Source organism: Dipodomys spectabilis, unplaced genomic scaffold, assembly GCF_019054845.1.
Source record: "Dipodomys spectabilis isolate Male_0828 unplaced genomic scaffold, ASM1905484v1 ptg000219l, whole genome shotgun sequence".
Taxonomy (NCBI): domain Eukaryota; kingdom Metazoa; phylum Chordata; class Mammalia; order Rodentia; family Heteromyidae; genus Dipodomys; species Dipodomys spectabilis.
In genome coordinates this window covers 2,261,290-2,287,920 of record NW_024870896.1, presented here as the reverse complement: position 1 = coordinate 2,287,920, position 26,631 = coordinate 2,261,290, and the positions used below count along the sequence as shown (strand labels likewise).

At 55.4% G+C, this 26,631-nt stretch overlaps 1 protein-coding gene across 1 annotated transcript in view; it reads left to right on the top strand.

Moving 5' to 3' along the window:
• Positions 1-2,172: 2,172 nt before the first annotated feature.
• Coro2b (coronin 2B) overlaps positions 2,173-26,631 on the top strand; it is a 64,150-nt gene continuing 39,691 nt past the window's right edge. The window contains exon 1 of the mRNA XM_042697421.1: positions 2,173-2,225. Coding sequence (XP_042553355.1) covers positions 2,211-2,225 — 15 coding nt within the window. The 5' untranslated portion in view covers positions 2,173-2,210. The remainder of the gene's footprint in view (positions 2,226-26,631) is intronic.

Below are 26,631 nucleotides of genomic sequence, written 5' to 3'. Positions count from 1 at the left end.
ATGTCGGATGGTAGGGACTGGGGAATGGTGCCAAGAGGCATGCTGGGTAACTGGGGATGGCAATCTGGGATGTGAAATATCCACAAGAGATAAAAGTGGGTGCAGAGGACGTGTGTTCTTGGCTGGACCTCCAATGGCTTTCAATGGAGTCCTAGGATGGGGAGACTCCTGGACAGGTCTTGAATGCCTCCTCCCATCTTGAGGTGACCTATCCAGGACAATCTCAACCCAGACTTAGGCCAGACCACTTCAGAAGCTGGACAGCAGGCAGATGGAAAAAAATGTTGCCAGGGGCTTAATTTACATTTTTGCTGCTGATTGGTTTATTTTGCTTGCTGTGTCCTTTTGTGTGTCTGCTCTACCCCTCATGGGTGGAGTGCTAGAAATGGAATCCAGGGCCTAGTGCTTGAGGGCCGAGTGCTCTACCACTGGCCCATGGTGGATTTGTTCTTGGTGGCATTAAGTACTTGCTGAGCCCACAGGTAGACAGTTAGAATCACATAGAGGCAAGAGCAGACACTCAGGGCTAAATGTAATATGGCAGAGCTGTGGCGGATGGGGTGTCAGGGGAGGTGGACCATCAGAGGTGGGGTGCAGTGGTGGTGGTGCAGAGGAGAGAGCATTCCTGGCAGGGGGCAGTGTGGTCAAAGGCAAGAGTTCCAACTTGGAAAGAGGCTGGGCACAGAACTTGATGCCTGAGGTTTACTACCCAGAGGATTTGAAGAAGGGCTGCACTGCTGGCATGGAGGAGCTTGGGAGCTCTCTGGCCTACGGAATAACTTTGGGCCTGATTGGGAAGGACTGATGTTCAAGTCCTAACCCTGTCACTCGGGCAAGTGCCTCCCTCTCTAAATGTACAGACCCTTCCAGAAACTTGCATATAGGGCTACCCAAGAAAACCCAAACCCCGAGGATGCGCATCGCAGATGCCAGGCCCCGTGTCCATCCCTGCAGCTCGAGCAGAAGTCCCCTTTGATGGCAAGCAGAGATCCCCGCTGATCGCTGATCTCCCTCCCTCCCTCTCCGCTGTCCCCTCCCCCTCGCAGGCGCTCACAGGACAACGCTGTCCCGGTGAACTGCGCGGTAAATCGCAGCAAAGCAAGAAGTAGTACACTTCCAGCCCAGCTGGCCAGGAGGGGAGTCCGCGTGGCCAGCTCCTCCCACCCCAGTCTGGCGCACTCGGCCAAGCCCAGCCCTGCCCGGAGGAGGAGGCCTTTCTCAGGACTTGCGATGCCTCCCTCGGGTCCCCAGGTGGTGGTGGTGGGGTCCCCGCAGTGCGCGAGTGGCCAAGTTGGGTTCCATCACCGCCGCTCGCACCTGCACTAGGACCGAGGCTCCGGCAGAGCCGCGCTGCCCCGAAATCGGACTCTCGGGGGGTGTGGGGTGGGGAGGGGGGGGATGCTGGCTACGTGGGAAGAATGGGGTGACGCTCGAGCTGGCTGGGGTGGTTGGCCCCGTGCCAGCCGCCCTCACTCCGCTCCTGCCCCGCCCTCTAACTTGGGGCAGGCTCCGCACCCGGGCTGGAGGAGTCGGGGGGGGGGGGCTGCTGGGGGGGGACGCGCCACGCCCCTCCGCCCGCCGCGCGCGCCCGGCGCTCCCCCGGCCCGAGCGTGACTTGATCGCGCGTCCCGAGCCCCCTGGGTACCGGGAGCCGAGGCGCCCGCGCCCCCCCACCCCCAACCCGGGCCAGCAGGTACCAAGGACTCAAGTTGGCCCCGGCGCGCAGCGTGGCGGCCAGACGTCCGCCCCGGGTCGGGGGTGGCCGGTGTCGGGCGGGCCGCGAGCGGAGGAGGGGGGGGACTCCGGGGTGGCCTGGGCCGGGCGCGGCGGGCCGCCCTCCGCCGCCTCTCCCCCCACCCCCCACCCCGTGTCCCCCCCCTTCCCCTCCGCCTCGGTAGCGCGCGCCGGCGCCTCCTCCCCGCCCCCCGCCGGCCCGCGCCGCGCTCCCTTTCTTCCTGCCTCGCCTTCCTGCGGCGCCCGGGCTCATCCATTATAGATGCGCCGTCGGCACTGACGGCGGCGACCGAGCGCCCGCGAGCGGCCCCGGCGCGCGGCCCGCCCGGAGCGCGGCTCCAGCTCCGCCCAGGGCTGCGGGGAGCGCGCGGGGCCCAGCCTCAGTCCGGCCCGATCTCCGCGCCCGACCTCCGCGCCCGGCCCGGTCCCGGCCCCGGCCCTCCGCGCCCGCGCCCGCGCCGCCGCCGACTTTCTGCATGACGGTCACAAAGGTAAGCGCCGCCCGCCGCCGCACCCCGACCCGCCCGCCCGCGCTGCAGTCCCCCGGCCCGGGGCGACCGGGGAAAGTGGGGGGGACGCGGGGGCGGAGGAGGGGGCAGCCGGGCTGGGAGGGGGCGGGGCGCGCCTCCGCTGCGCCCCGATCGCGCGGGGAGTCCGGCCCAGCCGAGACTGCGGTTCTAACCCCGGTGTGTGTGTGGGGGGGGGGGGGGGGACATGCTGCATTTTTAACCCCTGGAGAGCCAGGTCGGGCTGTCGCGCCGCGGTCTGCAGGAGTGCGCACCGCGGGGCCTGGAGCGCACGGCGGTGCGGGTCGGGACGGGACGCGGGCGCGGGGAGCGTCCGGCGGGGCCTGGGGCGCACGGTGGTGCGGGATGGGCCGGCGTCTAGAGGTCCCGCAGCCAGGGAGCGCCACCCACCTGCTGGCCCGCCGCATCCCCAGAACGCGTTCGGGTGCTGGAGGCGCTGTGGGTCCCGGCTGGAGATGCAGAAGGCAGCACCTCGGCTGGCCGGCACAGGGCGAGGGGGAAGGGGACGTGTGACAAGCGGGTGGCAGGTGGGCGACCCCGAGCTCCCCTGTTAGAGGAGGGCCCTCGAGACTTGCAGTAGGGGCCTAGGCTCACCCGAGAACTTCTAGGGCGGCCCTGTTGGTTCTAAGGACAGAGTTAAGAGAACCATGAGGCAGTAGAAAAAGTTCCCACGGGCCAGGGACCGGGTTGGGGTCGGGGGTAGGAGCATCCCGAGCTGGGCTCTGCCCCGAACTCTCTTGGGTGGGCGACCTGTGGGGGTGGCTTCTACTTTGGGACTCAGTTTCCTCCTGGGTGATGTGAGGATGGGGGTGGAGGTGTATAGTTGAGGAACCAATAAGATTTAGGGTGAGTCTGCTGTCAGGGTACTGAGTGCTGTCAGGGTACTGAGTGCTGTCAGGGTACTGCTCTCCCTGGCCTTGGCCATCTTTTACACTCCAGGCCGGACTTCGGCTCAGGTGGCCCTGCTCACGGGGTGGGGGAGTTGGAGGCCAAAGCAGGACCGCCAGGCGGCTTGAGGTCAGAGCCTAGAGCCAGATGGAGGGTCAGGGGGTGCCGGGGCAGTGCCAGAGCTTCCATCACGAGACAGCATGCTGACGCTAGGCCCCCTGGCTCAACTCCAGATGCAGCCATTGTCCTGGCTCTAGGGCTAGGGGGCATTGTGGGAATGTGAACTCAGGACCGAGCCTGGCAGGACAGCTGTAACCCACAGAGGCTTGGCGTTTTGAAATGACACACATGATATTCTGCTAGGGGAATTGTGGGGGAGTGGGGGGATCTTTATCATGGAGATTATTGATGCAAGCAGGCTGGGACAGAAGAGCCCCTGCTGGATCTAGGATGGGGAAAGAAAAAAGTGTGAACTCTTTGAGAAGACTGTCCCCTGGGTCCCCTCTGTACCTGAATTCCTGCAGCCTCTGTTCCCAGAGACTAGGTGCGCTCAGTTCTTACGGGAGAGGAGACTGAGGCTCAGAGAGGCAGTGACTGGCTTAAGGTCACACAGCAGGTATGTGGCAGGACTAAGGTCTGTCTGCTGCTGTGGGCAGGTGGACCCTCCATGGTGGAGGGTCACTGCCTGGAGACCCTGATGCTAGGCATGGATGATTGATGTTAGGGGCGCCCGTGAAGGTGGATGCCTTCCACATCAGCTCACTGGAAGTCCACCTGCTGATGTCCCAGGGATTATTCACCATGATCCCCACTTATGTGCAGCCCCTGTAAACGCCTCTGTCCCTCTCCTCTTGCCCAGACCTCTGTGGCCTCAGCTTAAGCCAGCCCGGAGGATTAAGTCAAATCCCCACTTTAACCCGTCATGGGTCCCTCACAGACCAACTCTGTTCCTTCAGGGTACTGAGGGAGAGATGCAGGCCAGGTCTGGGACCATTATGCCACCTGCAGAGCTGCTGGAAGAGGCTCCTTCATGTCCCCAGGAGCAGTCACCTGCCCTAAATATGAAGGCCTGGCCTCCAGCGGGTCCTACACTCAGCCTCTCACAGGCTCTGTGACCTTAGCTTGGTGGTTTCTGTCCTCAGGCCTCTGTTTCTCCATCTGTCAAATGCAGAAATGGGTTCCAGTGACTCGTGGGGTCCCTGCTGCTGAGCTAGTGAACTGCTCCAGCTTTGGCTAGGGACGCTGGGGTTCTTGATTGTCAGAGGGGGATCTGGTTACCTCCACAAATGTGACGAAGAACACTAAAGGGCGTGGGAGGTGGGTTGCAGCTGGGACGGGAAGAAGATGAGTCCTGGCCGCTGCATGTCCAAGCACAGATCACCTGTCCCTGTGTGCAAACACCTCTGGGCCAGGCTTGGTGGGGATTGCAGGAGCAGAGCACTTAGAGCACCTTGGGTGGCAAGTGGCTAGTCCCTCAGTGGCAGCTCCACGGGAGGCAGATCCTTAGGTTCCCATCCACAGCTCTTCCAAACATACCTGGCCCCTTCCCTTGTGGGGAGCCCTGGACTCCAGGAGAGACTCGGGGCCCTTACCAGTACGGGGACACCCCACTGTATGAGGCCTGACTATGACTTTCTGGCCCTGTGGCATCTGTCCTGGTTGTGGCGATTAATCATGTGCATATATTTTAGTAAGGTACCTCAGTTTCTCTCCTCCAGGCCAGTGTACTTTCAAAGGGCAAGCCAGGGGATGCCGGTGCATCAAAGTCCTCAGCCCAACATCTCCTCTGCTCCGGAGATGCTGGGACCCTTCCCTTCCCAGCTTCTCCCTCCTGCTCGGCTCTGATTGGACAGGAACTGGAAAGCCTTTGGGTCAGAGTCTGGCTCACTGGCGTCCGGGAACAGTGCAGACCCAGGTCCTGGCACTTTGAAGAGGGGCTGGGCTCTCCACCATTCCCACACCTGCTCCGGCTTTGGTCTGCTGCTGCAGGAAGTTGTGGGTCATCTGTTCAGCTGGCATCCTCAGAATCTCTGTGCTAGGCTAGGCCTTATGCTAGACATTGGGGACCCAGAATGCATGGTTCCAGCCTCTACCAGCCATGATCTTAGAGGAGACAGGTGGAAGGGGCGGTTAGGGGATGCAAAGAGTCAAGTGTCATAGGTGCAGCCTGAGTGTCACCCACAAGCTAAAAGTGCTCAAGGAACACAGGCTGACTTTCCCTCTTACTGTCTCTGCCTCTAGGCTATGAAACTCTCCAGAAAAGCCATCACTTCCTTTGTTCTCAGAGGCTCTGTGTTCCTTATTCCTGGACATTGTCCCGGGTATCCATCCCCACCCCGGGAAAAGCTGGGGTGCAGTGTGAAGTCAGTCATGCCGACACAAGCTCATCCGGTACAGAACATGGCTGCTTAGTAGGCCCTGGAGCCAGTGGCATTAGGCCTGACAGCCCAGCCATGGAGTGAGATTTTCCATTTCTCTTTGGCCAGCAGCTGAAGCAGACGTGGCCTGTACTAGCATGGGAGCAGTGGTAGCGGAGTCTCAGTTCCTGGCACCAGGAACCCAGAGACCCATGTGCGATGCCGGTCCACCCTGTCCAGGGCCCAGAGGGTGATGAGCAAATGTGCAGACTCCTGGTCCCTCACCGGTCTCCTTCCTTCTTCTTGGAGTAGCTCCTCCTGGCTCCTTTCCTTATGCCATGCCCGCCCCCCAGGCCTGGCTGGCAGCAGCTGGCACAGCCCTGCCAGGGAGGGACAGATGCAAATCCAGTGGCTTCCGCATGAAAAGAAGCTGTTCAGCGTGTGCTCTCCTTTGTGGGCCTGGTGTGTGGGACATCTGCTGCTGGGAGGGGGGCGGCACATGAGGGTGGGCAGGGGAGGGGAGAGGGAGGAGCTGCCACCAAAGGCTCCTGGAGGGACTTTGTAATTGCTTTCTGGCTGGCACCCTCCTAATTAATTAAGGAAGTGCCTAAGGCTCTGGGTTTTCCTGGGTTAGCACATGGATCCTTCCTTACCCCCACTGTTTGGGAAGAATAAGCGGCGGGACATACGGTCTGTGATACCCTGGTCGTGGAGCCGGTGTGGGCCCCAGGCTGGATGCATGCCCACTTCTGACTGCCAGCCAGCCATTGTCCCTGGAGGCTGATCACCAGCCTGGCACTCATGGTGGTTAGGCAGGCACAGGTGTCACCTTTACTCCTGGAATCCGGGAGCGCCCCATTTTCCACGGGCAGAAATCGGGAGTGTAGGAGGGCTGTGGGTCAGGATTCAGTTCAGTGACTAGGAAGCAGGATTCGCACCCGGGCTACTGTCTTGATTCCAGAGAACCATTCGCCTGCCTTCAGATCCCAGCTCATGGTCCTTCCTACTCCCACCTCCCCCAAGGTAGGGGGCTGCTGTTTGTGGCCTGGGGAGGGGGAGATACGGAGAACACATCCTGCTCAGAGCTACTTCTTGTGCTACTGGGAGGAGGTGGGGATGTGAGGAAGAGGATGGTCTGTGCACAGTGTCTGACATCCAGCTGCAGGAGGGGGGGGGGGCGGAGAGAATGGGGCATGGCCTCCCTCCACCTGCGTGACACCAGCTCTGTTAGAGAATGCAGCCCTGAGCAGAAGCAGCCTTCTAGTTTGGTGTGAGTGAGCGGGTCGGTGTCCTTTATTCCTGTTGCTTATTTTGGCTGTCATAATGTGCTGGGATAGATAATCTGGCTGTAGAAATTTGGTGTCCTGCTTTTATTTGAAAAATGAGCTAAATAAAGCACGTGAATCTTGGTGTAGTATACCATCCTGGCTCCGTGCGGGGGAGAGATGGCCCCATTGCGGCCCTGTCTGAGCTCTGCAGGCCCCAGGCCGATGACCTTAGATGTGGCTGCCTGTGTGTGATGGATGAACCCAGGATCAGTCCAGCTTTTCCTCCCCCAGGGTCCTCTCCTAACCTGGGCGCTTGCAGCAAACCATTGAGTTTGATTTCAGAGCTCTCAGCGTTGGCTTTGTGAGCCGGAATCAGCCGTGTGTGATCTGGAATCTGGTGGAATTTCCAGGACGTGAACAGCCGACTGAGTGAAAGGTATTAGTGGGCGGCGACGGGAGGTTTTAGTTCCTGAGCTTTTTGCGTGGCTAGCTCCAAAAGAAAGTGCTCTTTCTGCTGCCACCCCTGCCTGACCTCCAGGAGCACGTGCACGGCGGCTTGCAGGATCGTGCACACGGGGAATTTCGAGGTTCCCAGAAGTTTAACGTTCTGGGGAATTCTCAGGAAGGAGATTTCCGTCTCTCCTGGGTCTGCTGAGAACTGCTTTAGCTCCAGTTCTGTCTCTTCCTGCCTCAGGCATCATCCTATCTCCCTGGGAGCTCACGTTGCTCTGACCTGCCGCTGTCTCCCACCTCTTCAGGACCCAGGTCCAGAAGAAGGCCTTAGCCAGAGAGGCTCCAGGAACACTCCTGTCTCAGCGAGCTGGTAGAGGGCTGGCACCGCCTGGCACCTCCTGCGCTTGCTCCTGGCACGAACGTGCTGGGGTTACATCTGATTTCTTTCATACCTCTCTGGGCACTCATCAAATTGCTGCGCACATGGGTAAAGGTGTATTATTTTTGAAGTACTGTGTGTGGACATCTGTGGCCTGGCAGGATTTGGCCCAAGCCTGAAACACCAGGGATCCTCCTGAGCAAGACAGGGCCTCCCTCCTAGACATCTGTGACTTCTGTAGCCATGGGGCTCTGAAGATGTGTGGGACAGCACCTCCAGTTCTCCAGAGGGGAAACCAAGACTGAGTTCACAGGGAGGTTGAGGCTCAGTGGGGTGAGGGTCCACCTCTGAAGCCTATGTGTGGGCTCATACCAGTGGGTTTTCTAGGCTTTTAGTACTCACCCAGTGTTGGCAGGCCAAGGATTGACTCAAACATGGAGGCTGAGGGAGAGTTCTAGAATGGAGACCTTGAGAACTTCCCTGGACGGGAAAGGGACCCTGAGTGAGGAGGCGTGGCTGGGCGTGCCCTGTCCAAGGTGCTAGGGCAGGGCGTGGCAGAGGCCAGAAGAGCCACTTCTGGGCTCTTCCTCTGAGCCACTAGGCTGTGATTGCCGAGATCTGGCAGCCACTGTCCGTACGTGCGAGCTGCCACCGTGGCCTGGCTTGTGAGCTGGGTCTGTCCCTGGAAGCGGGCCTCCTGGCACACTGGGCCTGGTGGCCTCTCCTCCTTTCATCTCTGAGGCCCCGAGGAGGCCGAGGGGCTGGGAGGCTGGGTTGCCAAGAGCTTTCCTCTTACCAGACCTCGGGGCCAAGTTCTTCCTCTCTGGAACTATGTCTTGAAGGGAGGGAGGGAGGCTGGCTGGAGGGGTGGTGGAGAGAGGCTGAGGAGCTGCATACAAAGACCCCTTGGGATCACGGTGCTGGGGCAACTGGACCCTCAGGCTGCGTGGGTCTTGGCTTCAGAAAGCTGAGAGGACAGGGCTGCCCGAGGCCCACCTCTCACATCACACACTGCACATCCTCACGCTCACAGGCTCAGACCCAGCCCTCAGCACCCCAGTCTTCCCCGGCTCTGCCCTGGCCTCAGTTTCCCCACTTGGCTAGAGGCTGAGAACAGGCCTGGGCTTCAGCCCTGTGGCTGCTCAGCCTCAAGCTCTGCTGATGCCTTGCCTTCCCTGCACCCCAGGCCCTGCCAGCAGTGTCTCTTTCTGAAGTTTTGTCCTTCAGCAGACACACAACACACACACAAATACACACATGCAGGACAAGCCCATGTGACTTGAGATCCAGAGTTCAAATCATGCTCCAGAGCCTGCCCTGTGATTCCAGGAAATCACTCACCTGTCTGAAAATTGTGCTGCTTCCCTGGTATCTGGTTGTAGGTACCAGGCCACGGCACAAGATTGCATCTTCCCAGCTAGTGTCTCTTGGCTATGCCCACCTGCCTTACTCAGTCTCCTGTGGTGGGAAGGCCCTCCTCTGAGGAGATTTCTGTCCCATTTGAGGTGGGGTGGGGTCGTGTTAACTGAGATGGTGCACAGGAGAACCCTTTGGGGCCATGTGTGTTCGTTTGTGTAAGCGCCTGCCATGCTGACTTTCAGTCTTGCACTTGTGCACGTTGTGTTTTACACCTTAGGTAAGGCACCCATCTGCTCCCACAGCCTGAGTGTGCAGAGGGAAAGATGGCTCAGGGTGGGCTCTTGTGTAGCTGGGGAAATAAGGTCCCTGCAATGGCTTCTCACTCCTTGGCTTTTTGTGGGCACCATTTTCACCCTGGCTGCAGATCACCTGGCCAGATTAAATAAAGAACCTGTCTCTGGGGCCTGCTAAGGCCTGGCACCTAAGTGTGCTCGATCTAGTGTTCTTCACTCGCTGTTTTGAAATACTGTGTGCATTATTATGATTATTTTTAAATTACGTTGAAGTAGTTGTACAATCCAGCATGTCAGTCTGTGAGTGTAATGCATGTCATCCCAATCAGCTTGATCCTTCCCTCATCCTCCCCCATCCCCTCAAGTCTTGTGAGCATTGAAAATGGGGGTGATGGGGGTGTGTGTGCAGAATTAGACCTTTGTCCTCCTGGTCCTTACCTCCTTGTCAGATGGGCTGAGGGCCTGCCTGGGAGGTTGGGCCTGAGCCGTGGTATTTCCTAGAGCTCATTTCTGGGACATTGGGTGCAGAGTAACCCTCAGCCTGGAATAACCGGTGACATTGAAGCTGAAGCCTGGCTCTCTACTCATTGGGACAGTGAGACTTCGTGTAGGAGAGCCAGAGGGAGCTGGGGTGGGGGCATGGGCGGGGGGACAGGCAGGGGGAGAGCCATGTAGGCTAGGCAGCTCAGGAAGGCTTCCCGGAGGGAGGTGGCCTGTGACCTGTCCTGAGCAGAAGGACGCAGCAAGAACGCTCCTAATGGGAAGGGTTCTTTTAGGGGAGGAAAGACAGTGAGGTTCCAGCAAGTGAGCTCAGCCGTTGGATGCAAGGGTGGGGCAGGACAAGGAAGCACAGGAAATGACTGTCTGAGAATCACAGTCTTGTCGGCAATGGGGGGGGGGGGGGCGGGGGCTTTGAAGGTTCCAGATCCAAGAATATCAGGGCTCTGTGAATGTTTGAGTGGAGTAAACAAAAGGGGATTGTAGGGGTTTCCAGCCAGAGCTCTGGCTGGCCTGTTCCTGGGGCTCTGCAAGTCTCCCGTGGGTCTTTGGGGGATGGGGGGGGGGAACCTAGCATCCTGCAGTGTAGTCCCTAGGAAGTGGGGAGTATTTCTAACAGACCCACTTCTAGGAATGGGGAGGGGGCAGGAGTCGGGGACAGCAGGGGTGAGGTGGCCAGGGTCCTGTGCTCAGCTTGCTTCTAGCTCCCCAGCCCCTCAGGAAGGACCCCGCCCTGCCATCCAGCCTCTCCACAGCACTGGGGGCCCTGTGGGGAGAAGGGGGCCTGTCTTGTGAGGTATCAGCAGCAGATCAAAAGCAAACCGGCTTGTTTGTATCCCCTGAAGTATTTACAGGAAGAGAAGCAGGAGCTGTTTATCCAGCCCTGTTCTCCAGGGAAGAAGCCACGGGACAGGATGGGACTGGATGGGAAGGCTTCCCCGGCCTCCCCGCTGCAGGCAGACAGGATTTCTGTGGGTTGAAGCCAGGCAGACCCTGTGCGCTTGAAGAAGGGGGAGGTAGAGTTTCTGGAGAGGTCCCCGAGCCTCTCCACTCCTCCGGCCTGCAGTCCCCAACAAAGCCTTTTGAGACACGCACATACTAAGTGGAGTCTCAGCATGTAGGGTGCTTAACCACGCTGGTGGTTATTTCCAACTCTGGAGGAGGGTCCAGTTTGGTGTGGTCTCTGATGGTGTCTGGAGGGTGGCTAGGCTGTGTGTTGAGTTGGCCCTGAGATGGGGCACTGGGTGAGGAAATGCCACACTGGCCTCAGCCCTATCCCACCCCCCATGAAGTGTTCACTGCTGGAGAAGGGGCGGTGGCAAACCAGAGCCCCTGTTGGGGGCCTGGAGTCAGGCTGGGGTGCATTCTGTTGACCCGGGGCTGGATCAGGGGGCTCCTTCCTCCTCTAGCTAGACCCCAGCATCCCCTGTTCTAAACTCCAGCACAGTTTCCTCCTGAGAAGGGACTTCATGTCCACTTTACGTCCCCAGGGAGTTGCAGGCACAAAGAGCCAGGCAGCATTTCCTCTTCATGGTGGGCCCGGCCTGGTCTTTAGACCCGGAAACCCAGTTCTCCACGCCCACCAGGTCAGGCCTTAGCTGGCCTGTCATCTCCTCTAGGATGAGGACCACCCTCCCTCAGTCCTGTCTCAGGCCAGGTCACAGGGGTCTCTCCAGGGCTGGGGCCGGGCCTGACCCCCATAACCCTTATACGGGGAACAGATAAAATGGCTTTCACCGGAGCAACCAGGCCTCAAAGATGACGATACAGCCAGGCCGGGCATCACCCCCACACTGGGCACTGCCCTACCCCATGCCAGGCACTGCTGGCGGACACAGAAGGCACCGACTCTCCAGCCTTTAAGGAGGTTGAATTTTGCTTGGAAGGGGCACAGGCTGAGTGTGCCCCTGACGGCCGCAGCGACCTGACCTGGGCCAGGCTGGGCTGCCAACACAGCTGTGTTTGACCTTGACTTTGGAGGGCAGTGCCAGTGCCCCTCCCCTCCCATTAGCTGCCAAACCCCAGGTTGTGCAGGAGGTGAGTAGGAAGGGCCAGGAGGAGTAGTGGGGGGGAGGGCCAGGTGGGAGTCAGCAGGGACCAGGTTAGTGGGTTCGGGGCCATACATGGCCAGGTACCTTCCTTTATATCAGAAAGAGATGGGATCAAGTCATTGGATTCTCTCTCTCTCTCTCTCTCTCTCTCTCTCTCTCTCTCTCTCTCTCTCTCTCTCTCTCGCCAGTCCAGGGGCTTGAACTCTGGGCTCAGACGCTGACCCTGAACTCTTTTTGCTCAAGGCTAATGCTCTACCATTTGAGCCATACCGCACTTCTGGCTTTTTCTGTGATTCATTTGAGATAAGAGGCTCATGGATTTTCCTGCTCGGGGTTTGGCTTTGAACTGCCATCCTTAGATCTCAGCCTCCTGAGTAGCATGGATTACAGGTGTGAGCCACCGACGCCTGGATGGTCATTAGATTCTTGTGGTACTGCCGTGCACTGTGGCTCTGACTGCTCAACCCTGAACAAAACAGGCCCCACGGAACATGAATATACAAATACCATAGCATCACATTCATAGGAAATACCCTCAAGAAATGCCCCAGCCAGGCCCCAGTAACCCCATAGCTGGGTGCCTGAGGTCGAAGCGTGAACTCAAGGTCAGCATGGGTTATAGAGTGAAACTGTTTCTCCAAATACAGAATAAAAACCAAATCAGAGGATGGGCAGGTATGGTGAGAGGCTTTGGGCCAGAGTGGAATGGAGGATGGATGAAATCAGGCACCCAGCAAGCTAGAAGACTGCACTGCTAAGACACAGCAGCGGCCAGGAAGTGAGGGCCTGCCCCCCCCTCCGCTCACCCCCCCTCCCAGGCTGGTACCTATTAGCTGCTCACTAATGTTGGTTGAATGACTGAGAATGACCTACAGTGGAGCTGTGCGGACAGGTAGGAGCCCGGGTGAGGCTGGAGAGAGACCTGAGTTCAGCAGCTACTTTGAGCCCTGGGGATCTGAACCAGGACAGAGCTGTGAACACAGGAGATGCGTGCACACCGGAGACGAGTCAGTCTGGGAGACTGAATAGGAGGAAAAAGCTCATACAGGACAGGCGTGGCATTGTTTTACAGGGGTCCTGTACCCCACCTTGACCCAGGACCCCGGAAGTGAACCCAGATGAACCTCTCAGATGCTCCAGATGGGGTCACCATCATCCTGCCCCCCTCTGTAGGCAGCCTGGAGAACCCTACCATCGGTCTCACCTCATTAGTATTTTGAGCAGAAGCATATTTTTTTTTCCTGCAGGGAATTATAGCCCTGTTCATTTCAAATTGAGTAAAACCAAAGAGCAATTAAGAGACACAGCCTTGTCGGTCAAGGAGAAAGGACACAGAGCAGGCGCTGCTGCTCAGCGGGCCGAGGGGCACAAGCTTTTCTGAGCTGGCTTGGTTTGGGGGTGGGGAGGGGGGCAGGGAAAGGCTGTGCCATGGATTTAAATCCAGCAGTGATGTTAAATGCTAAATCAAGGATCTAGATCTGCCAGTGCTTCCTCAGCGTTTACCAGGATCTGGGGCTTGTGCCCAGGGTCCCCCCGTGTACCCTATGGTCCCGGGGAGGTGGGTGAGGGTGAAGGTGAAGAGACAAACAAACCCAAGGTCACACAACTAGCAGATGGAGGTAGCACCAGGTTGGTGTCCACAAAATGTTCCAGAGCTTGTACCCCTTAATTGCCTGATGCTTGTTTCTCATAAGTCATGCTTTCACCAATCATTGCTCTGAGAGAGAGAGAGAGAGAGATCTAACAAAACCCTCCGTTGCTATGGAGCTTACTGTGCTACAGCCAGGTGGAAAGAAGGTAAAACACCGTAGGCTGTGGCCCCATCCGGTCCCTCTCCTGGTCCTGTACAGTTAGACCTAGGGCTCTGGTGGGCCTGGGAACCTCTTTGATCAATGATGGGGCCATTGTGGTCCAGGAGAGGTCCACACTGGTCAGGGGATGATCCAGGACTAGAGATGCAAGGTGGCATCCCAGAAGTCTGGAGAGGAGGTCATTTCTCTTCTTCTGTCATATGTTGTCAGTGATTATTTTTTTCTTTTTGCTAACAGCTACCTCCTAGGGGAAAAAAAAAATCAATCCAAGGCTAGCAATCTAGCTTTCTGTGGTGAGGTACTCTCAATTCTGTATTCTAAAAAGTAGCAGAGGAGAGGCTGCTGCTAGGTAGGTTGTCCTGGTCCTGGATCCCCCGGCCCCTCTCTCCTCTCACATTTGATTTTAGCCTTAGCCCCTTCTGACCTCTCCACCAGCTCTTCGCTGGGGCCAGGGCCTCTCTGGTCTTTGTCCCTGGCAGTGTCTGGAAGAGGCATGGAGGGCTGATCTTCACTCCCCACCCCCAACTGCTCAGACACATTCTGGGCTGCTCTGAAAGAATTCTAAAGGAAGGGAAATGCTCTCCAGGGCTTCTGAGACCTCCCTCTCTGGAGAGGCAGCACCCTAGTGGCCCTTTGGCAGTAGTACCCTGCTCCAGGCTCCGGCTCCCTGGGGAGGCTGCCATATGCTTTCTGGACATCCGGGTCTCATTATGCTCCAATTCCAACGCAAAAAAAAAAAACCATCTTGGCTAATTGTGCTGTAGGCCTGAGTGAATCCAGAGGCTGTTAGTCAGGTCCCATGGGCCTGGAGTCTCCCTGGCAACAGAAGATGCGTCCTAATGATCCGAATCCTTGCAGATTGGCTGGGGGTAGGAGGTGGGGCGGGGTCCCTTCCCTGTCTCGTCATGAGGGTTACTCCCACTGCTGCTGCAGCACAAGGCCAAAGGGGACCTAGGGCTGGGGAGAGGGCAGGGAGGCAGGCAGACTCTATTCAAAGATACGAATGATCCCATAGCCATTACTGGCCAAGGATTTTCACAGCCTACAAACACAAACTGTTCAGCTAAAAAAATCACATATGGGCAACCGGCATGTGTACAGTATGCACACACATATAGATGCATCCATACTCTTGCATGTGCATGCATATACACATGTAGAGGTACCTGCACACGCAGATGCAGCCACACACGTGCACATGTGTGTACATGTGTCATACATGTGCACGCAGAGATGCATGCACCTGCACATGCGTGAACATATGTGTGTGAGAGATAATGTATACATACATATGCACACATAAGCACTGTAGTGTGCACACACGCTCATGTGTGGATGCTTGGAGACATGTGTGCCCACATGCACACATACACAACATACCAGATTGCAGGTGTTTAAAATGTGTGTGTCGCCCACCTGTCACAGGCAGTCCGGGAAGCTTCCTGGACTGTTTGTCTCCAGCACATTCCAAGGCAGTACTTGGTCAGCCTGTGTTTCACAGCAGACCCTGGCCTGCTTTGGGTGTCACTAAACACACACTGCTCTCTTCCCACAAAGCGACACTCTCCATCCCCTGCGTCTTCTATGGAGCCCCAGTCCTGGGTCTTTGGGGGCTCATTCTGGGCTTTGCTCCTGGGTCTGGGCCTGCTGTTGCTATGGTCATGGCTCTGGAGGCCTCCTGTGATGGTGGTGGTGTTCGGGGGCTGTCCCTGAGGGAGGAAGGGGGCCCTAAACTAGGCCCCAGAGGAAGGAGTGGAGAAGAGGAGCTGAACCAGAGGAAGGACATCAGTCCGGTGCTGCCCAGGCCAGCTCCTGCTTCCTGTATGTGGGGGGGAGGGGTCCTAGGCTCTGGACCCTGCAGCCTTTGGCTGTTCATCGGCCTTTGGCTGTCCGCTGGGAAGACCCTGCAGTGTGGGCGGGGAGGGAGGGAGAGATGCAAACCCAGCAGTTTCTCCACAGCCTCCGCCCCTCCCTCTCGGCTGTCCTGCTGATGCTTGGTCTTTAGAAATGGCCAGGCAAGAGGAAGGAGCAGGGAGGTGGCTGGTCTAACCCCTAATTGAAAGAGACAGGATGCCTCCCAGCTGCTTCTTGCAGCTGTGGCCTTCCTCGGGCTGGTGTCTCCATCAAGGGGCATTGCGGGGTGGGGGGGGCACGTGGGTGGCTGACAGGCCGAGATTAGATCGTCTTTCCAGCAATCCAGGGCTTCCAGCCTCCTCCCGTCCACCTCCCTACATGCCCCCTGACCATCAACTGGCCCTGGGCAGGGCACGCAAATGTACAAGACTTGCTGCTCTGGTCTCCAGGGGCTGCTGACGTGTGGGATGGGGTACTGAGAACTGGGACCCACCTTTATGCGGTTAGGGTATTTGCATCTGTGCTGAGTAGGGGCTGGCCTTGAACATGCATTTGGGAGGGGGGTCGGTCATGGGGCTTGAACTCTGGGCCTGGGAGCTGTCCCTCAGCTCTTCAGCTCAAGGCTATTGCTCTACCACTTGAGCTACAGCAACACTTCCGGTTTTCTGGTGGTTTATTGGAGATAAGAGTTTCACGGACTTTCCTGCCTGGGCTGGCTTTGAACCATGATTCTCAGATCCCAGCCTCCTGAGTAACTAGGATTACAGGTATGAGCCACCAGTGCCCGGCTTTTGAACACCCATTTTTATCAAGATGTCTTGATTGAGAGAGAGGAGCAGAAAGGGGTGTGGCTGGGCTTTAAGCCGCCCTCCCTTCCTGGGCCAGGCTAAATGGCAGCCTCAGGGTCACCTCAGGGTTCCCCAGGTTCTGGTCTGCTGGGGGGGGGGGGAGGGGGTTGGGGGAGGGAGGGTGTCTCGTGTGGGGCTGAGGAGGAGGAAGTGGTGGTGACTATCCTCTTGTCCTTTGGGCTGTGGTGAGGTGGGATTGTTGAAATCAGAGTTCTCTACTCTAGGGTAGGAGTCTCCAAGAGGCTGATGGTGCCTGCCTTCCATCCCTGGAAAGTGCCAGGGGACCCTGTGGTTGCTGGTGGCAGCGTGGCATCGAAGCAAGTCTGTTTCATGGGTGAAGAAAAGAAAAGGGGGTGCTGCTTGCACGAACTCTACAGGCACACAGTCTCCTCCTGGCACTGGGTGAGCTTATTTTTCCAAGAGATTTGCGATCCCTTGTGCAGAAAGGCTGCCCCCTTGTCTCCCTGGGGCAGGAGGTGTCAGAGCTCCCTGCCCACCAAGGGCTCCCCAGGCCTATTAGGATTTGCAACATGATCTGCTGGCAACCTGGATTAGGCAGGACTAGATGCAGAGAGAGGCGGCTGGGTTGGTTGGGTAGAATTAGGGCTTGGGATTAACAATGCACCACCAATATTACAGGACCTGCTTGGTGCCCGGTTCCTTAGGGGTGCTGGATGCCGGGTGTGGGGGGGTGGGGTTGGCTGCATGAGTGGATGAGAAGGGACGCATGGAGGAGCAAAAGCTGCTGTCATGATTCAGTGACAGCCAAAGACATACACCTGTCTGGTCAGCTGGAGGACAGGCTGCAGACATGGAGAGAGGGGCTGGATGGTGGCAGAGCTGTCAAGTCATGGCACAGCCCTCTTCCCCTGCCCCCGTGCGTTTGGAGATGACGCATCCTGTGAAGTCATCGGGGCTAAGTGAGCTCATGAAGGTGGAGCCCTGGTAACCACAGGACCGTGCGCTTAAAAGAAAGCAACGCGTGCGCAGAGGAAAGGTGGAGTGAGGACACCGTGATATAGCTGGCCAGGGGGAGAGAGCGAGGCTGCATCAGAACCAACCCTGCGGGACCTCCATCCTGGCCTTGCAGCCTCCAGAAAGTACGTCCAGCCCAGTGTTCTCTTGGCAGCTGGAGCGGACAGGATGGCGCCATTGGAGATGCTGGTCTGAAACAAGGTCAAGGTGACAGAATGGGGCATAAACATACAGAATATGCAAGGTGGCAGGTGCCCCTCTGGAAGAGCTTTTACACCAGAAGGCTTGACATAAGAGCTGAGCCCAGGGGTTAGATCATCAGATCCAAACCCTGGCCCTTTGCTGTAGACGGAGAGCCTCCTAAGCAGGGCTCTACTGCTTGAGACAATCTTCTCACCATCTTCCTCTGTCTCGTTCTCACTTTAGTTATTTTTCAGATAGGGCCTTGAGTTTTTGTCTGGGACTGGCTTTAGACTGAGATCCTCCAGCCTGTATCTGCTGAGGTGAGATTTCAGGTACTACCACCAGGCCCAGTTATTACTATTTTATTTAATATCAGTTGAGTTGGGGGGGGGGGGTCTCATGTAACTTTTTGCCTGTGCTGGTCTTGAACTATGATTCTGGGCCAAGATACTGAGATCTTGTCTCCAAAATAAAAGAAAAACCAAAAGATTGGAGGAGGGCGGTTATGGGTCCAGTGGTAGAGTCATTGCATAGCAAGTGCCACCAAAATTTAAAAACCAAAGTCCTCTCTGGGACTAACTGGCAAAGCTGGGGACCTCTGTATAAAAGCTGGATTAAAAATTAGCTTTTGCTGGGCACCACTGGTTTGTATCTGTAATCCTCAATATTCAGGAGGCTGAGACCTGAAGGATCTCAGTTAGGACCAGACAGGGCAGAAAAAAAAATCTGCAAGACTCCATCTCCAGAATAACCAGCAAAAAGTAGGGCTGGAGGCATGGCTCAAGTGGTAGAGTGCCTTGAGTTCAAATACCAGAATCGCCTCTAAACAAAAACAAACAACAACAAAAACTCACACTCCTCACCTCTGTGTGAGTTCCACCCAGCCTCAAATTCCAATGCCAGAAATCTACCTTTTGAGAGCAAGGAGAAAGAAAGGAAGGATTGTGGGTGATTTTCTTCTATTGGCTGTTCTGCATTGTGCATTCATTGCCTTGATAATTAGGAGAACATTGAGCAAACTTTTAAGAACTCTCTAGAAAGAGAGGGGGAAAAAAATCCCAATTCCCAGCTGTCCAACACCATCCTGGGTGCTGAGGTGGTATGGTCCAGAATTGTAAAAGCTGTTATTAAAGACACATAAAGCAAAGCAGTGTCGCTTCTGTGGAGAGCAGGCTGGCAACACATATCACAGGCACAAAAATATCCATCTGCTGTGATCTAGGAGTCCTTCTTCTGGGAATCTGCCCACAGGAAGTAATCCTGAGGAAGAGGAAGACTCTGTGCATCAGGAAGTGCCTCACGCCACTACAGACAGGAAGCACTCGAAGGACTAAGGCATGTGACTGGCCAAGCAAGGCAGCCTGCCTTCAGGGAACATTGTGCAGCTATTAGTAAGCACAGTTCCAAAACAAGGGCTGGAGGCGTGGCCCAAGTTGCCTGGTAAGCACACGGCCCTGAGTTCAAATCCAATCCTTCCCCAAATTGTAATTCCAGCTGGGGGCTGGGGGCTCATGCCTATAATCCTAGCTACTCAGGAAAACTGAGGTCTTGAAGATCGAGGTTCAAAGCCAGCTCAGGCAGAAGGATGCACTAGACTCCATTCTCAAAATAACCACCAAAAAGCAGACTGGAGTCATGACTGAAGTGAGAGAGTACTAGCCAGGCAGGCATCAGGCCCTGAGTTCAAACCCCAGTGCTCCCCATAAAAGAAATCAGTAATTGTAAAGCTGAGTGGAGACTGGGTAGGAAGATTCCAAGTTTTGTTGCCTGAGGATTACAACTGTGCAGAAATGCTTCCCAAAGTCCAGAGACTGGAAAGGGAAGGAAGGACTGGCAGGAGGGGTCTGAGCCCATGATGGGCGCAAGTGCCAGGGGTCCAGGCTAAGGGGGTGGAGGGGGGAGGGAGATGGCCAGTTCATTTCTGGACAGGTGGCATCAGAGATGCTGAGAGAATCCAAAGGATTGGTTGGGGTTGGGCCTTGGCAGATGGATGAGGAGACAGAAGGGGCCAGAATGATCATGGCCCTGTGAATAAGGGCCTGAGGAGCAGAGCTACCGTGGTCTTGAGGGACATCCCTCCACGAGCTACTCCATTATCCCACACTGAGTCCTCTCCACAGAGGATGGAGGAAGGAACTCTGCCTCACCACGGGCCCTGGCGTCAGGGTATGTGAGAGAGGCAAGCGGGTAGTTGAGAGCTGTGGAATTGTGGGTAGCGTGGAATTGTGGGTAGCTGTGAGGTTGAGGTGGCCGTGGGAGAGTCGGGGGGGGGGGGGTAAAGTTTTCTAACTTTTCTGTAGACCCCTCAGTGTTTTCCAACGCTGGGCCCGGCCAGCTTGTCTTCCTCTGCTCTGTCACCGTTACCACTGTCCTGTTCCCAGATCATCCTGTGCTTCAGCAAAGGTGCAGAAGCATTGCAGGAAGCCATGGCTGTGGTCATCCAGGGACAAGGGTGAGTTGGTGATCTGGGGCAGGATGTATGGGCAGCCTTGGGGGCCTCTTCACTGTTTCTGACAGCAGCTGGGGTGGGAGGGGACAGACCTGTGGTGTTCAGTGCCTGGACTTGAATTAGAATCTGCCTGTGTCATCCAGACTAGCCATGGAGCCATCCCCAGCATCGGTCCATGTGCAAGCCCCTCCCTCCACCCCATTTACTGGGTAGAACTGGCCAGAGGTAGCACCGAGAAAGCAGGCCCACGTAGGACTTGCACCTTCAGAGCCCTCCAGGAAGCTCTGGATGCAGAGGTTTGTGGAGACCAGCTCTGTCACTGGGGACCCTGCACCCCCAATGCCAAGCAACCCTGGCTGATATCCAGCCCAGAGGAGTTAGGACTTGTACAGTGTCTCCAGCATCTGGTTTGCAAAACAGAAAGTTGAGCCTTTCTTGACCCTGAAGTTCTGTATTTCCTCCCAGATGCAAGTTGAAGAGGGTCAGCAGGGGGCTCGGGCCTGGACATGTCCTTTTACTGTCTGTCCCTGAATTGGCGTCCCAGGCCCCTTGCTGCTTGGGCCCATCCATCATCCCAGCTCCTTTCACCTGCTGGCTGTCCACAGACCCCTCACTCCTTCCTTAAGACCCTGCTTTGTGCATTCTGCACCCACCCTCTCTCTCCCCTCCATACCTGGCCCCTGGCCCAGCACCCCATGCCAGCAAATTGTGTTTGTGGAAAGCTGGTCTTGGGCCGGATGTCTGTGGTTTGGGGATGGGTTGAGTGTTCCCTAGGGTTTGTGTGTTGGAATTCAGTTCCCAGTGTGAGGTAGGAAGAGGGTGGAGATGAAGGACCATCTGTGGTGGTTGGAGTGGAGCCTCTGGGGGAGGGAGGGGGCGATCCTCAGGATTAGCTGAGACTGGGTGGAGCTTGTGACTTTCAAAACCAGGAACCAAAGAACCCTCTTTCCTTCTGCAAGTTATCCAGCCTTGGATACTTTGACACAGTAACCAAACACAGACGAGCACAAGGGATCCTGTCTTGTTTCCTGCACCTGTTTGACTGTTTCTCCTCCTCTCCAGAGGAATCCACGTTTTCTTTCACTTAGCAAAATGGCTTATGCTTCATAGGATAAGATGCCCGGAGGCCCACTTGAAGGTCCGTGTGTGTGTGTGTGTGTGTGTGTGTGTGTGTGTGTGTGTGTGTGTGTGTGTGTGTGTGGAGTAGACTTGGCGGTCAACACAATGCCAGCCCAGACCAAGTATGTCCACAGACAGATGTAGAAATGGGGTAGAAATGGGCCCCCAACTCAGAAACCATCACCAGACACCCAGAAACGTCGTACCTTCCTTTTTGTGGGCCCAGAAGCAGCCGAGGGAGGAAGGCAACGGGGAGAGAAAAGCAGCATTTTGTGTGAGCTTTGTTTGTGTCAGTGAGGAGTCAGGAAGCTGTACATGTTCTGAATGACTAAACCAAGTAGGAGGGACTGTGTTCCCATCACCCAGGCCGGTGTGTAGGAATGGCTCTTGGTGTGCGTCCATAGCTTGGAGACCATCACCACGACTTTTCCTGCTGGGTGTATGGGGGTTTTTTTATTTTTATTTTTTTGTGGAGCTGGGGGGTCAAACCCAGGGGCTCATGCATGCTAAGCAAATGCTATACTACTAGGCTATATACCCAGTTTTTTAAAAAAATAACTGTGTCTTTTTCAGGTTATAAAAATAATGTTTTGCCTGGTGGCTTATACCTGTAATCCTAGTTACTCAGGAGGTTGAGATCTGAGGATCGTAGTTTGAAGCCAGCTCAGGCAGAAAAGTCCCCATAAGACTCTTATCTCTAATAAGCTACTCAAAACAGCTGGAAGTGGCGCTGTGGCTCAAGTGGTAGAGTGCTAGCCTTGAGCACAAAGAGGCTCAGGAACTGGGTCTAGGCCTTGAGTTTAAGCCTTAGGACCGGCAATAATGATAATGATAATAATAATAATAGTTCTAGAAAACGTGGAAAATCAGAGAAGTGTAGAGATGAAATGGAAATAGCACCTTCTGTGCTGCTCCACCCAAATAGCACCCTTGGGACCTTGTGTCTTCCTTTTCCTCCTTCTCCTGTGTGTTTGTGTTTGTTATATACCTCAGCCTCGGCATTTAGAATTCCCGTGGGGGCATCATCATCATCATCATCATCGCCATCATCACTATTCTGCCTGTGAGCTGCACCCAGGCCAGCTCCGTGGTATTATTTATTCCCCATCTCATCTGTTATAATATTTCACATTTTGTGATTTCTGAAATTGGGCTCTATCTTCCATTGGTGGCATGTAAATTACTTTTATGGGTTTTTTTTTCTCTTTCCCAAAGGGAGATAAAGTAATGGAAAGTCCTACAGTTGATTGAATTAGATCAGATGAAATATAGTATGGGCTCAAAAGCATCATTTTAAGCCTCTGTGATTCTTTATCAGATGAACACAGGCATATTTTATTTCACAGCCTCCTACTGGTAGAGATTTAGTGGTTTCTACTCTGTGTGTGTGTGTGTGTGTGTGTGTGTGTGTGTGTGGCACAAACGCTCACCAGTCCTGCTTGAACTCAGGGCTAGGGCACTGTCCCTTAGCTTTTTTGCTCAAGGCTAGTGCTCTCAATCACTTGAGCCATAGCTCCACTTCCAGCTTTTCGGTGATTAATTGGAGAAAAGAATCTCATGGACTTTTCCTGCCCTGGACTGGCTTTGAAAGGCAATCCTCAGATTTCAGCCTCCTGAGTAGCTAGGACCACAGGCATGAGCCACCTGTGCCTGACTTCCGAACTTTTTACTTTTAAGAAACAACCTGCCGGGTGCTGGTGGTTCACGCCTGTATCCTAGCTACTCTGGAGGCTGAGATCTGAGGATTGTGGCTCAAAGCTAGCCCAGCCAGAAAAGTCCATGAGACTCTTATCTCCAGTTAGAAAACCAGAAGTGGTGCAGTGGCGCGAGTGGTATATTGCTCACCTTGAGCTGAAGAGCTGAAGGACAGCGCCCAGGCACAGAGTTCAAGCCCCATGACTGCCCCCCCCCAAAAAAAGAAAGAAAAGATAAGATAAAAGAAACAACCCTTTATGTGAAATGTGCCCATATGTCTCTATTTTGTGGTAGGTCCCTGGGCCTGGGTTGGGTGGGAGGTAGGGAGCTGTCGGCGTGAGAAGGGAGTTAGGAAGGTCTGTGGTCTCCCAGATTTCTGGGAGGAGGGCTATGGCAATAATTGAGAAGTCTAGAAAGAGCACTGAACTGGCAGGGGAAGTCATCTGGGTTCCAGCCTGGGCCTGATCATCGCTTGTCTCATTGACCTTGAACTCATGAGTTCTTATCCTCGACTTCTCTTTCTCCCTCTGTCAGTGAGAGAGAGTGAGAGTGGATGTGTTCAGATTTCCTCTGGCTCCAAAGATGTGTAGCTTGGTTGTCTTAGCATGTGGGGGAGATGGTGGCGCCCCCGGGTTATACCTGAGCCTCCTTCTCTCCTCTGCCTTATTGGTGCCTAGAACAACTTTCTGAATTCCTTATGTAGACCTGGAGCACCAGAGCTTGATGCCCCTGGGGTCAGTACAGCCAGGTTGGGCGTGACCTGAGATGCCTTACCTGATGTCCCCCTGCACCCCTGAAGGCTTTCAGACACTGCTGCCAGCTGAGGCAGGTAAGGAGGACTGAAAGATTAAATGAAAGATTATCAGATTTTGCTAGAGAACCACACAGCCATCCAGGTGCAGAGAACAAAGAAAGGTTTATTGCTGGGAAAGACCCCTTCTCACAAGGGAGAAGTGAGAAGAAGCACCTGCTATTGTCTGAGGTGACCTATATGACCTAGGAGGTCTAGGAGGGGCTAGAAGGGGCTAGGAGGCGGAGACCCTGGTGTGGACGTGTGGGCCAGGGACTTCATCATGGCGGACTAGGATTGATGGCTGCTGTCCAAGTAGTAGATAAGGGTCCTGCAGCTGCCCAGAGCTGAAGGTCACTCTAAGGGACTCTTGTTGCCTTATATGGTAGTGGCTGCCTCAGAGGAGTGCCATCCCAAGGTAAAGGGGGTTGGAGGCTGATTATTTACTGCCTTTACTGCATGGACTTGGTGTTGCCTAGGAAGGGAGCGTGCTAAGCTGTGGAGAAGGGAAGGAGTGGACTAAGCTATGGGAAGGGAGCTCATTTTGCTAACAGGGACTGACTGCAGTTGTAGTTGTGAAACCAACTGGCTCCTCCCAAAATCAGGGTCAGGAAAGCTGAACAGAAGTTAGAAACAGTGATGATGATCATTCTGTCTGTTCTAATAAAAGGCCCAAAGTGGCATAAACAGAACTGAAGTCCCTTTATCTCTCATGCTACAGTCTGAGCCCTTAAATTAGTACCTCTCCTTTTTCAGTGTTGTAGGACTGGATCCTTTCTCTTGTGTGATGTTCCCATCAGCACGACCACCTGCCCACATGTGGGAAGGGGAAAGGAAGAGGAGAGAGGCTCCCCTCCCTTTTTATCCTTTGATCAGGAGCTGCCACTTACCACTACTATTCATACCTGATTGGCCAGAACTTTGTCAGTTGACTACAAACCAGGTTGCAAAGGTGCTTGGGAAATGTAGTATTTGTTTCTGCTTAAAAAAAAAAAAAGAAAAAAACCTTAAGACTTTTACCACTATGAGAGAAAATAGAACAGAATTAGAGGGAAATGAGCAATCTCAGCAAAAAGCTGGATCTTCCAAGTCAGCACGTCGAGCCTCCAAACAGCTGTGGGATGGCAGAAGCTTCTTATTAAAAGGCCTTTTTTACCAAATTGAGACTCGTCAACATAGACCAACCCTGGCACTCAGGCACTGCCTCTCCTTTGCTTCTAGACAGTCCATCGATTCTGCATCTGTGGGGATAGGCTTGTGTGGTTTTGTTCTACTTAAGTATCTTGCAAGAGAAAGGATGCTGTAGTGTCTTGTAGGGAGTGCACAGTAGGTGCTCTGTCCCCACTCTGTTCTCCTGCGGATGCATGGATGCAGGTACACAAGGAGGCCGTGGGCCATGAGTGCTCGGAAACCACTGCCCTTGAAATGGAGAGGCTGGGTCTCACTGGCACCATCTTGGTGGATAGGGAATTGGGTTTAACTGGCGCCATCTTGTTCTCCTGGTGGAGGAGGGTGATGGACATGCTTGCAACCTTATTATAGAGGCAAGGGGGTGGGGACTTGGATGATAAGTTACTGGACCTGCCAGTCTTCGGTTATGAATTCTCAAGCTCCCTGTGACCCTCCCTGCCCCCCTGACCTGGCCCTATTTAGCTCAGGCACCAGCTCAGGCACCATTACACCATGACTCATGTTCCTGTGTCCGGTCCCACTTCGACTCTCCATTGATCTGGCTTATTGGTTTGTTGGTTTGTTTTTCTGCTCTTTCTTTCCTCTCCTGCTCACATGGCTCAGTTTTCTGATACTATATTCGAGGGGCTGCAGATATTCTTTTGTTTTTGTTTTGTCGGTCATGGGGCTTGAATTCTGAGCCTGGGCGCTGTCCCTCAGCTCTTCAGCTCAAGCTAGTGCTCTACCACTTGAGCCACAGCGCCACTTCCAGCTTTTTCTGCTCATGTGGTGCTGAGGAATTGAATCCAGGGCCTCATGCATGCAAGGCAAGCGTTCTACCACTGAGCCACCTTCCCAGCCCCAAGGGGGCTGCAGATCTTTGTGACAAGAGTCCACCTGCAGTTACCAGCTCTCCAATAAAGACTCCTGATTTGACCTCTCAAAATGTGGCTTCCTTGTTTGTTGCGACTGAGTTACAACACCCAAAACACCAAGAGAGGGGAGTAACACTTGCCCAAGGAGGAATGAGGGCCAAGGCCAGGGAGTTCTAAATGAACCTCTACTGGCCAAAAGCAGAAAGTGTCCATGCCTTGAGGTCAAAGACTGGAGCTGCAGAGAGACTGAAGGATTGGAGACTCTGGGGGGCCTCTGGACACTGGCCTCTTCTTCCCTGCACTGGGGAGGGGCCTCTCTGCGGTCACTGGGGCGCTTTGTGTCCTGACTGTGCCCCTCACAGCCTCTTTGTGATGGGTCTGCACCCATGTGTGAGCCGGAGGCTGGCCCGGGCTTGTGCCCATGTGTGACGCAGCCGCCACCAGGACAAAGCTGCTGTGTGTGAGAGCCGGGTGGGGCCGGGGCCTGCTCTCCACCAAGTCCTGTTTACCAGGCACGGAGAGGCTGGGGATGGCATGGGGGGCTTCTCAGTGGAGGCCCTGAGAGGAGTCATGGAGGATGACAGCTTTGTTCACCTTCAGGGCCGTCGGGTACCCAGTTCCTCCGCTCACCGTCGGCTCAGGCCGCACTGCGTGGTCCTACCTGGGGCTTTGCGGCTGCCCCCCCTGCCCCAGCCGGGCATGAATTCCCTAGGGTGCCTGTAGTTTGTCCTCAGGGCCTTGGGTTCCCAAGTGACAAGACATCCCTTATCAGAGTGGACGGTCGGCCATCCACGGTGGACCAGGAGCCTCTGAGGGCCCCCTGGCTCGGGTCCCAGTGTGTGTGGATGGCATCCGCAAGGACTTCCACCTGGGTGCCTTCATGAGTGGCATCAGTACCCTTCTAAGCACCTTCGCCCCGTCCTCTTGGGTGAGGAGGTAGCTGGAAGCTTCTATCTAGGCACAGTGAGTGAGTGGGCCCTCACCAGGTGCCCATCCTGTTCCCACTCTGTGACAACTGAACGGACTGAAGACCGAAGACCAGGGCCGCCTGCTGG